This window comes from Sciurus carolinensis, chromosome 2 (genome assembly GCF_902686445.1).
Source record: "Sciurus carolinensis chromosome 2, mSciCar1.2, whole genome shotgun sequence".
NCBI classification, from domain to species: domain Eukaryota; kingdom Metazoa; phylum Chordata; class Mammalia; order Rodentia; family Sciuridae; genus Sciurus; species Sciurus carolinensis.
Window position 1 is genome coordinate 108,345,041 of NC_062214.1, and position 13,946 is coordinate 108,358,986.

Genomic DNA, 13,946 nt, shown 5'->3' on the forward strand with positions numbered 1-13,946 from the left:
GATACCCTGCTCAAAATAAAAAAATAAAAAGGACTTGGAGATGTAGCTCAGTAGTAAAATGCCCCTTGGATTTAATTCTTAGTACCAAAGATAATTAATTAATTAATTTAAAAAATTAAAAAATTAATTAAAAATACATAAAGGCAGTCTTTACTTGCAGCATCCTCTCTACATATAAGGAGTTTAAAAATTAATTTATGCTCTTTCTAGCTAAATTTTAATATGATCTTTCACACTTTTTCAGAATTCTATAGGACTTTGGAATACTGCATTGTTACTTTCTATCATTTACATTTAACTAGAGTCCTTTTTCAGTATAGCTATTCTATCCAGATGTCAAGTTTCTATCAACAACCTGTTTGCATTTATCTGTAAAGTATTATGAAATTACCTGACCAAATCTGATATAGGATAACAAATAAACACTAAATAACTACACAGACTAAAATTGTCAATTTAAGAAAGTGGCAAAATCTGTAACAGCTAGTCAAGGAAAAATGACTGTTAAAGGAAATATAATTATAAAGACATTCATAATTTATTACATAATTCCTAAGTTTTGAAGTTGAGAAAGAACTACTTCCATAAAGAAAGTTATACAAAAGGGCTGGTGTTGTGGCTCAGGGTAGACGGTTTGCCTAGTGTGAGGCACTGGGTTCGATCCTCATCACCACATAAAAATAAATGAATAAAATAAAGGTATTGTGTCCATCTACAACAAAAAAAATATTTTTAAAAATAAAGTTATACCAAGCAAGAACTTAAGCTAGTGAGGCTCCACAAAAAAAGTACTAGTCTATAGGCCGAAGTGCAATTATTCTCTAAAGCAGGCAATCCAGAGAAAAAATTTTAGATTTATTTTTACTTTTTTTTTTGTACCAGGTATTGAACCCAGGGGCACTTAACCACTGCGTCACATCCCCAACCTTTTTTATATTTCATTTAAAGACAGGGACTTGCTGAGTTGCTTAGGGCCTCACTAAGTTGCTGAGGCTGGTTTTGAACTCGAACTCCTCCTACCTCAGGCTCCTGAGCTGCTATGATTACAGGCATGTACTACCATGCCTGACTGCTTTTACTTTCAAAAATGATTGTATTCAGTGAACACTTAAACATTACTTACAGTGTAAAAGACTGTTTTAAGTGCTGAACAAATATTAAATCATTTAATCCATAAAACAACTATTAAGTAACTATATTTCTAGTTTACAGTTGAAAAAAATTAAAGCATAGAGGCTAGTATTTCACAGGCTCACAGAGGTAGTAATGGATTCAAATCCACACAGTCTAGCTCCAGAATGTAGGCAGTTAAGCACAGGCTTAAGCTTCCTTCTACAGATATACTACATAATACTTTTTTTTTTCAGTGCAAAACCCAGGACCTCTTGCATGCTACATAAGCACTCTAGCACTGAACTACAACCCCAGATAGGTAAAATTCATGTGTTTCATATTTTATTAAACAAATTAACAACTTCTATGGGATTAAAGAGTAACAGGAATTTGTACCATTTCTTATAACAGTAAAGAATGAACTAAAAGATACATCAGATGTGTAGTATTCCCAAATTTATTCTTTTCAAAAATTTTATAGCAACATAAATAATTCCCATTAGAATGTTTCAGGAATTGGAATTAAAAATAAGCTGATTGTAAACACAGGAAAAACAGGCCTGACTTAATATGCAAGAAAATATTCTGCAGGTAGTATTCACCCCAATAATGAATGTATATGAACAGGTATCAGAGGTAAGGCTGGAATCCTTTAGTTTCCTACTGGCAGAAATGCTGTCAAAGCCTCAATTTCATAGTCCAGAATTTTGGAGACCAAAGCCAAAGAATCTTAACCTGCAGCTGGAATTTCTAGTCCTACAGACTTCACACAGTGAGTAAAACCTCCTTCCACTATCAGAGAAAACAGAGAAGAGCACCTACTCAGATTAATAATACTTCAATTTTTGGCATCTTTGGCTTCCAAGTTTCAATGGTAGCAGTTAAGTTTTTACTTTCTTTTCTAAGTTTGGGACTAGATGTGTTTTAAACATCCTGCAATCTGAAACACATTTTCCCATAATGTTTGTGTTATATACAGTAATTCCACTGTAAATGTGGGCACAGAATTTTAGAACTGAGGAGGACAATCTATTCTAGTCCAATGCTCTCAAATATAGATGAAGAAATCATGGTCCAGAGAGTTTAAGTGACTTGAAAAGCAATATAAAGCCTGTCTCTCAACTTTCAGCCCAGTGGCTTTTTCTATTCTATTGCCTGCTTTGTTTACAAGAGCAAACTGTACTGGGAATTCAAACATTATATCTATGTTGACACAAAAAAGAAATGTTTTTAAATTCTACATGTTCTGACTTATTACAGTTGAAAACCAACTTAATAAGTTAGGGAACAGCCATAATTCCCCCTCCTTACTTTTTGAACAGTTAATGCTACACCTAAAGAATGAAATCCCTGAAGAATCTCTGAAAATATATTTAAATTTATTTAATTTTAGTTTTTTAATTTTTATTTTTGGTACCGGGGATTGAACCTAGAGATGTTCAACCACTAAGCCACATCCCAGCCCTTTTTTATATTTTTATATGGAGACAGGGTCTCACTGAGTTGCTTAGGGTCTCACTAAGTTGCTAAGGTTGGCTTTGAACTCGAGATCCTCTTGCCTCAGCCTCCAGAGCTACTGGGATTAGAGACGAGTGCCACAGCACCCGGCTTTAGGTCTCTTAAGTAATCCTTTTTAGTTAGTTTACCAGAATTTATCTTCTTTATTTGCTTGAGTTGATGTTCTTGCATTTTTCTGTTCTCTGTGATAAGGAAGTTCCCTTTATGTAGCTGCCCTATCTTCCTGCCACTATTACCTAGAATTCTATAATGAAATAAGAAATATTAAATGGCAGCCCTTGGCTCAAGTAAGACTCACCTGCAAATAAGTAAATGAAAAAACTTAACAACCTCTGACCTATTTCATCAAAGATATTGTATTAGTCTATTTCTTTCTTTTTTTTTTTTCCCCAGATATCAGGGATTGAACCCAGGGGCACCTAACCACTGAGCCATATCCCAGTCCTTTTACTATCCTTTTATTTTATTTAGACACAGGGTCTTGCTGGTTGCTTAGGACCTTGCTAACTTGCTGAGGCTGGCTTGGAACTTACAATCCTCCTGCCTCAGCTTCCCAAGTCTCTGGGATTACAGGTGTGCACCACCATGCCAGGTTTATTAGGCTATTTCTTTATATTAATTAGAAATCAATGAATTTATTTTCTTGTGAAAGGAAAAGAAGGGCAGCATAAAAGTACTGGGGACCTGAAGCGGCAATGAGAAATAGGAGTGGGAAGGGAAAAGGGTACAAATAAGGGGAAAAGAAGGCAATGAAAATAAATTTACCTACTGTGGAGAAAACCCATAAAAAAACTAAACTGAAATTTTTTGATAAAACTCATTGTTTTTAAAAGAGCAAAAAACAATTACACACACACACACACACACACACGAAATGATTGTCAATAATGGTTGAAATTAACTGCTCTAATAAAAACCTCAAAATTATCCATGAGATGATAGAAAAACACTTAAGAAAAAAACAAACAACAACAACAAAAAAAAAAAAAAAACTGAAGAGAATATTTAAAGTACAAACCAAGCAAACTCATAAGGTCAGAAGTTGAAAGTTATTACCCTAGTCATGGTTATAAGAATAAAAGCTCAATATGAAAAGAGTAAATTTTTATCAGTTAATGACATTTATTGAGGGCCCTGTAAGAAAGTGTATGAAGGCAGAAAAGGACACAAACAAAATAGAAGGAAAAATAAAATGAAAATTCCTGCTCTCCAAGAGCTTACAATCTAATTGGTAATAAGATATACATGTGATGAAAAGCCTTAAAGTGTTATATGTAATTGAAAGTAAGACTAATCCAAACAAACCACAAAAACAATGAGAAAAGAAGGTAAAATTTATGAAAAGGGGATGAAATTATGGAAAAACCGAGTAAAATTTTATATAACCAAAAATGAGAAATTCTCATTAATATATCCTTAAACAACTTCTAACACTAATCTCGCTTCTATTTCTATAATCATGTTTTTCCAAAACTAAAATGTACTACCAAAATGATACCTACATAGAAGTCAGAATCTCTAGTTTTTTTCCTTTTAATACTAACTACACAGTATTCTATGATAATTATATTTTCTTCTGAGTTTTTAAAAATAATTCTTGTCATGAACCTCAGTAAAAATTTATTTACTGTACAAAGAGCTATGGAAGAATTCAAAACAGGTTATAGTGAAAAACATTTCATGCATCATATTATGGAAATCTTATACATCACATCATAAGTGTCATAATAGACTTTTATAGAAGATTTTAAAACTCCACAAATTGTACTAAACAATATAAGCAGGCAAAAAATAAGCCTAAAAACTTACAATACAACAATGTACTCTGATATGCATGCATGGGTAGGGCTGCATGCACACAGGTAGATTCTGAACTTTACTAAGTAAAAAGCTCAGAAGTAAGACAGTTAACAAGAAAAATATGTTGAATCTGTGTATTGAACATAAGATAAACCTTCATAAGCCTCTCATAAAAAAATTAAAAATAATTTTCTTATGCTTTATCAGTGATGAAATAATTTTTTATTTCAATATGAAGAAGACTGTTCCCTTCGTAGTTTCCTTATAACAAAAAGGCTGCCTGGGCAATACTTGCCTAGAAAATTGAAATGTTTTCAGATGAGATACTGGAAAATAATAATTTTTTCTGAAAGCAAAAATTATGCAAAGTCTAGAGTCATTTTAACAATTTAATTCCATAATTTGAGAATTATGAGTTTCAAATTATAACTGTCAATAATACATAGAATAACTAAAACTGAAAAAATTAAAATTATTGACAAATCTACAACTTCTATCTTAAGATACTTTTAAAAGTAAAACTGAAAAACTGCCCAGAACCTCTTTGAATTAATCTTAAGACTTTACTGCTGCTAATAAATGGGGGAAATTTACACAAATTCAACCAAAAAACTTAGAGGTGGGTTTCACGGTCACAGCATGGAGGCCAGGCCCACGCTCACCTTGGACGTCTTCCTCTCCACCATCACCATCTTCTTCCTCATTGTAAGCCAGTTCAGCCTGCTTGTCTGCCTCATACTCACCTACGTTACCATCATCCCCATTATAATCCGCCAGTTTAGAGCCATGCTGCGGATCAACAGGGGATTCATTCTCATCAAAGAATCGGCCTGTGAAGTAGGTAGAGGATTAATTCAAGAGTACAGAGAGAAGAAAAGAAGGGACCTATACTGAAGGCAGATCAGAAAGCAGACAAGTGAAACCTTGCAACTTTCAGAGTAGTAGCTATAAAAAGAATACATTTGATCTGATTATCCAAGACAAAAGTAAATAGGAGTGAAGACTCTGAAAGTAACTTAAAAAGAATTCTTTTGAGTGTTTAGTACTTGCTACTTAAGGTCTGAATGTTGTCTTAAAAGGGCACCAGTTTCAGGACTATTTTGCTAACAACCAATTTTTTCCTAATGTAAATATTTGTTTTATGCTTTAGGAGAAGAATAAATCATTTTATTACTAGATGCAATACATATTTGAAATCTGCAGTCATTTACTGTTTTATGAAATATCATTTTCCACGAATAATTTTGAAAACTTTAAAAAATAAATAAGAATGATACAGGCTAAGACAAACACATTTGAGGGCACGCACAATTCCTTTAGTAATATTGATACACTATAATCATAGACTTCCAAAGAAGGATGGCACAGAATGAGAATCAGAATTCCTAGTGGTACATGCTTTGAAAAAGCATCCCAAGTCATTCTGGCTTATCTCTTCCACTTTACCTAAAGCAGATTAAATAAAAAAGTCAGTGAAAGTTTAAGAAAGTTGACCTACATGAGGTCATTATATTGTATACATTTATGATAATCAGAAATCAAGAAGAGCAATTAATACCTACTGTAGGAAGCTGTTCAACACTAGACATTAAAAATAAAAATATCAGCCAGGCCTGGTGGCACATGCCTATAATCCCAGCAACTTGAGAGGCTGAGGTAAGAGGATCCCAAGTTTGGGCCCAGCCTCAGTAACTTGGCTAGACCCTGTTTCAAAAAAAGGGTTGGTAATGTAGCTTGTGGTAGACCACTCCTAGGTTCAATCCCCAGAACCGCCGCCCCCCCCCAAAAACCCTAAAACAAAAAAACCACATAAATAAAATTTAAAAAGATAAAATTAAATAAAAATGTTAAGCACACTAAGTTCTAACTCACAAATGTGAGTAAAACTCTACTCTGACAGTACATTTAACTAGCATAAAAGTAAATGTTATTCTAATCCCTAAAATATGAATAAATGTAACTTTACAAAGTTGTAGGAATTTAAGGCTTAAAAATTCAACAATTTTCTCTAATAAGTCTAATGTATTTAAAAAATTTACATTGCAATGAAAAACTCAAGAAAAAAGTTAACAACTTAACTTCCTTTGCTTAGAAAGAACTATGAAAGTATTGGTGAGTTCTATAAAGGACTTACCACATCATGAAGCCAAAATCTTTCTACTTGCAGGGTAAAGAGCTAATCAGAAAAATAGTTAAAGAATAAATCCCACTAACATGGGTGAAAGGGGAAATGTGTAGGGATGAGACTGAAGTAAATGGAGTCATTAAAAAGTGTGATTTTATATTAAATCTATTCTAGAATAAAATAAGGGTATGTAAACAAATAATAAATAAATGAAAAAGTTGACCAAATAAAAGTTACAGGATGATGCAGAGGCACATGCCTGAAATCCCAGCTATTTGGGAAGCTGAGGCAGGAAGATCACAAATTCAGGGCCAGCCTAGGTGATTTAGTAAGACCCTATTTCAAAATAAAACTGAAAAAGGGTTGAGAATGTAGTTCAGCGTTTGGTTGGCATGTACAAAGCCTTGGATATATCACAGGGGTAAGGGGGAGAAAAAGAATTATGGGGCTGGAGTTGTGGCTCAGAGTAGTAGAGCACTTGCCTAGCATGTATGAGGCACTGGGTTTAATTCTCAGCACCGCATATAAATAAATGAATAAAATAAAGGTCTATCAACATCTGAAGAAATATTTAAAAAAGAAAAAAAGAATTACATAAAAGAAATGGATGTACAAGAGTTAAAAAGGAGAAACAGTAAAAAGAGAAGAAAAGACAGGTTATTTGTTAGAAGAACACCATTTCCTAACTATAGTAATATAAAATAAACACTTTGGGCTGGGTATGGTAATGTCTGCCTATAACCCCAGCAACTCTGAATGCTAAGGCAAGAGGATCTCAAGTTCAAAGCCATCCTCAGCAAAATAACAAGACCCTGAGCAACTTAGAAAGACCTTGTCCCTACACAAAACTCAACTCAAAATGGATCAGGGACCTCGGAATCAGACCAGAGATCCTGCATCTTATAGAAGAAAAAGTAGGTCCAAACCTTCAACTTGTTGGCTTAGGATCAGACTTCCTTAACAGGACTCCCATAGCACAAGAAATAAAAGCAAGAATCAACAACTGGGATAGATTCAAACTAAAAAGCTTTCTCTCAGCAAAGGAAACTCTCAGTAATGTGAAGAGAGAGCCTACAGAGTGGGAGAATATCTTTGCCACTCATACTTCAGATAGAGCGCTAATTTCCAGAATCTATAAAGAACTCAAAACTCTACACCAAGAATGCAAATAATCCAATCAACAAATGGGCTAAGGAAATGAACAGACATTTCACAGAAGAAGATGTACAAGCAATCAACAGATATATGAAAAAATGTTCAACATCTCTAGTAATAAGAGAAATGCAAATCAAAACTACCCTAAGATTCCATCTCACCCCAATTAGAATGGCAATTATCAAGAACACAAGCAACAACAGGTGTTGGCGAGGATGTGGGAAAAAAGGTACACTCATACATTGCTGGTGGGGTTGCAAATTAGTGCAGCCACTCTGGAAAGCAGTATGGAGATTCCTCAGAAAGCTTGGAATGGAACCACCATTTGACCCAGCTATCCCACTCCTTGGCCTATACCCAAAGGACTTAAAATCAGCATACTACAGAGATACAGCCACATCAATGTTCATTGCTGCTCAATTCACCATAGCCAGATTGTGGAACCAACCTAGATGCCCTTCAGTTGATGAATGGATAAAGAAACTGTGGCATATATATACAATGGAATATTACTCCACCATGAAGAATGATAAAATTATGGCATTTGCAGGCAAATGGATGAAATTGGAGAATATCATGCTAAGTGAGATAAGCCAATCTCAAAAAACTAAAGGATGAATGATCTCGCTGATAAGCAGATGAGGACATATAATGGGGGGTGGGAGGGGTTAGCATTAGGTTTAGGGTTAGGGATAAGGAGGGTGGTAAGAATGGAGGAAAGAAGGACTGTATAGAGGGAAAAGAGGGGTGGGAGGGGTAGGGGGGAAGGGAAAAAAATAATGAACATTGCCCTATGTAAATTTATGATTACACAAATGGTATGCCTTGACTCCATGTACAAATAGAGAAACAACATGTATCCCATTTGTATACAATAATAAAGGGAAAAAAAAGATTGGAATAAAAGAATCTGTAATTGCCTGGCTTACGGCCACCAGATGACCACGAGTATTCAGTGAGCTGCCATTGATGAAAGTGGTGTAGCCTGTGACGTATTATTGTTCAATAAATTCTGCCATTGTGAAAAGAAAAAAAAAAAATTTTAATTTAAAAAGGTGGGGTGGGGAGGGGCGGGGTGGGGCAGGCTGGGATTTAATCCCTGGTACCAAATAAACACACACTTTGGGTAGCTTTTTAAATTATCTCTTTCCTTAGTGACAAAAACACATGATGCCAACATAAACAGGAAAAGGGGAGATTTATAGAAATCTGTATGTTCTTTTCTTCAATATGTAATATTTACTTATATGGACAAAACAGTTGCTGAAGTTAAATCATCTTTATGCAGTATAAACTGCTGTTTTAAACATACAAACACTTGGCACATGGCTATTAATCCCAGCTACTTAGGAGGATGGCAAACTCAAGCAGCATTGGCAGCTTAGTAAAATCTTGTCTCAAATGAAAAATAACAAGGGCCAAAGATTTTGTGGTTAGAGCTCAGTGGTAGAGCACCGCTGGGTTCGATTTGCAGTACTACATTAAAAAATTATGAACACTTAAATATGGTAGTTACTAGTGAATATTTTTCAAAGTATGCTATTTTCTCAAAAAAAAATCTTCATTTTTATCAGATACGAAATATAGAAGACTAAAGAAATTAGTATAAGAGAAATTACTGAAAAATACTTAATTTACTAATATCATTAGACATGGAAAATTTAATTACAGAAATGGCCCATCTGTATTTATTATAATTTTCCAACAGAACAACTATTTGCTGTTTTATTTGGTACTAGGGACTGAATCAAGGAGTACTTAACCACCAAGCCACATTGCCAGTTCTTTTTGTTTTTTATTTTGAGACAGTGTCTCACTAAAGTGTTTAGTGCCTCACTAAGTTCCTGAAGCTGGCTTTGAACTTGTGATCCTTCTGCCTCAGCCTCCTGAGCCACTGAGATTACAGGCATGTCCCACCATGCCAGGTTAAAGTTTTTTTTTTTTTTTTAAGAATATGCTAATTATCTGACTAGCCTAAATTCAGTCATAAAATTTTAATATAATACTGTAATTATGCTGACACTCAGAGATAAGTTTTTTAAATCAATGACAAAAAGAAATGACCACACAACTACCCTCTGTTAAACAATAATCTGTGTTATTTCCTATACAGAACTGTCATGTTTGGAGACCTAGCCTCTAATATTGGATTTCTAACATAGATGAAAAGAAAGAACAGAGTCAACTACACAGTTGTTAGTCAAGTAAGAGATATCTGACAAACTTCATATGAAACAATGAAGTTTGATAGTATAGATAAAAAATACATAAAATACTGATCAATACCATAGACTGCTATATTATACAGTTGCCAGGCAACATATTAATGTGGGTTAGAGTTAGGGAAGGTTTCAAAAAGAAGATAAATATGGGCTAGGGTGTCAATGGTAGTACCACAAGGCCCTGGATTCAAAACAAAGAAACCCAGCACCAAAACAAAGAAATAAACCCCCCAGCTCCCAAAAAGGCAAATATATTAGACTACAACACAAGAAAAGAAAGGAAGTGTCTAGCCAGGTGTGGTGGCAAGCACTTATAGTCCCAGCTACTTGGGAGACTGAGGTGGGAGGATCACTGGAGCCCAGGAATTCAAGTAGGGCAACTCAGTGAGACCCTCACTAGGGGGCAGGTGGAGAAGGTGGAGAAGGTGGCAGTGGCAGCAGCGGCAGCAGCATTCAAACAGGTGAGAGTGAAGATGGAGTATTTAGGAGATAGTGAAAATATTTATTTGACTATAAGAAAGAGGATATTTGGACAAGCAAATTAGGGATAATTACAAAAGATCTTCAAACTAAGAGATTTTAAAAGGTCTTCCATTTCACTATTTGAAGTAAATGACAAAGTATCTATAATGTTCTTTCCTCCATCCATCCAAGGAAGATTCAGTCATATATGTGAAAGGTACTCTACTGAGCACTGTGATACAAAAATGAAGTAACCATTTCTGTTACCAATAACTCAGTGTATGTGGCAAGGGAAACAGATCATAAACAAATAATTAGTGATGCCATGTGTGCTACAGCACAATGACCTAGAAAGTGTCATATAACGATAAAGACAGTTACTACAGTTGGTTTCCATATGATAGCATGAATCTGAACTTCATGTAGGAGTAATAGCTATCATTATTTCTTTTAAGTATCCTGAGAACAGGAATCTAATCTGCCTTATACCTAATAGAATTCACTCAAGTGAGAAGCTGTGAGAACACTGGACTATAAAATAGAAGAAATGTTAGAACCAAGTAAATCAAATTCCTTTGAAAATGACAAACTGAATATATTGCATAATGGAGTGGAAAGAGTCAAAGGATGATTCTACAATCCTAGGATGGAAAGTAAAAATATTGGTACCTACACCCCAAGTGGAATAATTGGGAATGTATAGGAAAGTAAATGTTGCTTTAGATATACTGAGCTAAGGTTACAGTAAGATATCCAAATAAAAATGTTTTATAGACACATGGAAATATGGATCCAGAATCTAGATGCAAAATAATGGTTAGGATTACATAGTTTTAAGACTGATAAATTTCAAGATATTAAGCTATGAGAAGAAAATTTATCTTAGCAAATAAATATTTAAAAGAATGGCTAAGTCAGAGGAGCAATTTTGGGGAATAACTATACTTAAGGGTAATACGAAGTAACAAGGGCAAATTTATCACATGATGGCATATGTCTACGATGTACTTTGGAATTAAGTATTGGACTTCATCTCTGAAGCTTTTCATCTAGTTCATGACCTTTAATTCAGTACTGTCCCTCAGTGACCACAATGTTTGTTAAACCTGTGACCACCAAGCAGAATAATAAGCATAATTATATTTTAGTTTAGATACCCAAATTTTCTTATATTGTGGCAAAATTCAGCTGAACACTTGAAATGATTACCTGGCTAAAAATGATTACCTTCAAGTATATTAGCCACAAAACAGCTTCATTCCAACAGTTTAAACATGAAAACACAAAGAAAGAAGCAACATGCTCACTAGTTATTCAAAGTCTTTGAGCAACTCAGCAAACTCTGTCTCAAATATAAAATAAAAAGGGTTGAGATATACAGCTTAGGGATGGATCACCCCTGAATTCTATCCCCAGTACTGGGGGCAGGGGAAAGCAACACCAAGTTTGAAAAACTAACCACTAAGAGATTATTTTCCTTTTCATATACTTATTTTTTCTTCTATATTTTTATTGGTGTATTATAATTATACATAATGGTAGGGTTCATCATTACATATTTGTACATGTACATGATATAACAATAAAGAGACTTGTTTTCAATATTTAAATTCCCTTTTGAGTCAAACTAGTAAAAGAAGTTTACTAAATAAACACATATGGCATGTTTGAAATACTTTTTCATATATCTTCTTTTAATTTTTATACCATGTAAACTAAATTCATATATTCTACATCATCTAAAGTATTAAGCTAACACATTTTTTTCAGCTTGTCTTAAGCAATACAATAGAACTTCATATGGAATGATATTCTTTAAAACAACCCAAATATCAGACTACACACTTTAATAAAAAAAGAAAATCAAAGGATTATATAGTAACAATAACATTCTTCAATTGCAAAAGAACATTTTAATCAAGAGAAACTACAGAGCTAGAGATGTAGCTCAGTGGTACAGCACTTGCCTTTGGATGTGAGTGTAATCCTCAGTACCACAAAATAAATAAATAAATAAATAAATAAATAAATAAATAAATAAATAAATAAATAAATAAAATTAGAATAAGGGAAAGCAAAACTAAGTTTTGTTCTTTTTTTTAAGTTTGTACTATAAATCAAATGAAACACCAAGATAAATAATGGCTTTACTTCATTAGTTCAAGGTTCATTTATGGGTTTTAATTTCTCAGCTACTCTATTAAAAAGTTTATACTTTTCATGTCATTTTGAAATATATTACCATTATTATAAGCAAAATGAATTGAGGTGAGTTGGTTATAAGTCTAGTAAGAAAGAAAAAAAGCAATGTGTATTCTTAGGAAGCAACCTCTTTTTATAGTCTTCATCTATTGGTAGTTTATTTTCATTTTACTCATTTATTCATTCGGTTAATACATTAAAGTGACTCACATTATTCAGTTTAATACTTAGGGCGAGTTTTGACTACTTCAGAAAAAATGGCATGTGATGACTTAAAAATCTGTTGAGATACTAGTTAGAATCATGACAGCTGGAAGAGTGGGGTGTACAAATAGTGACAAAAATGTTACTGTAGGTTTTCCTTACAAAACAATAAGTAGGGTAACTACTAAACTGGCTCTTTTTTGCGGTGCTGGGGATCGAACCCAGGGCCTTGTGCTTAGAAGACAAGCACTCTACCAACTGAGCAATCTCCCCAGCCCTAGATTGTACAGAAAAGTCAATGAAACAAAAGAAGCACAGTTGCAAGAATTTGTGGCTAAAAGCATCCAAACAACTTTTCCATCTCCCCATTACCAAAGAAGTTGAACTGCTCTTTCTCCTTCCTTTACATAATCCACAGGTTGCCCTTTCGCTATTTTTCCTTTCCTTTTCTTTCTCTCTTTTTGTTTTTGGGACTGGGAATTTAACTCAGGGGCACTTAACCCACTGAGCTATAGTCCCTGTCCTTTATATTTTTTATTTTGAGACAGGGTCTTGCTAAGTTGCAGAGACTGGCCTTGAATTTGTGATCTTCCTGCCTCAGCCTCCACGGTTGCTGGGATTCCAGGTGTGTATCACCATGCCTGGCTCCTTAAGACTGATTCTATGGGGGAAAGAAAGAAGAAAGGAAGAGAAGCAGATATGTTTTGCTTCAAGGTCAAATTTGTCTCACCCTTTGCCTCACCCTCTTATCTTCTCCTACCCTACACCTATTTAGCCAGTCTTAACAGCAGCACAGATGAGGGGGCCTGAGATGGAAAGAAATTTACCAGTATTTGAAGAAGTGAAGCCAGGCATATATCAAATATGAATGTCAATTACATTAATCTTATATGCACTAAGTGAATATTTCACTTTAATTTCACTATTCAAATATTATTATCACTATTATTATTTTTCAGTTCTAGGAATTGAACCCAGGACCTTGGGTATGCTAGGAAAGCACTCAATCACTGAGCTGTACCCCCAGCCCCTTTTTATTATTTATTGAAACAAGGTCTAAATTGCCCAGAGTGGCCTCAAACTTTGGATCCTCCTGCCTCAGCCTTCTGAGTCACTGGGATTACAGGCATATGCTACTGGGCCTG

The 13,946-nt window shown here is 34.4% G+C and overlaps 1 protein-coding gene across 1 annotated transcript in view; it reads right to left on the reverse strand.

The window, feature by feature from the left end:
• The window catches only part of Golm2 (golgi membrane protein 2), a 127,788-nt gene that overhangs the window by 4,694 nt on the left and 109,148 nt on the right, over nt 1–13,946 (reverse strand). The window contains 1 exon segment of the mRNA XM_047539182.1: nt 5,094–5,261. Within this exon segment, the coding sequence (XP_047395138.1) occupies nt 5,094–5,261 (168 nt within the window).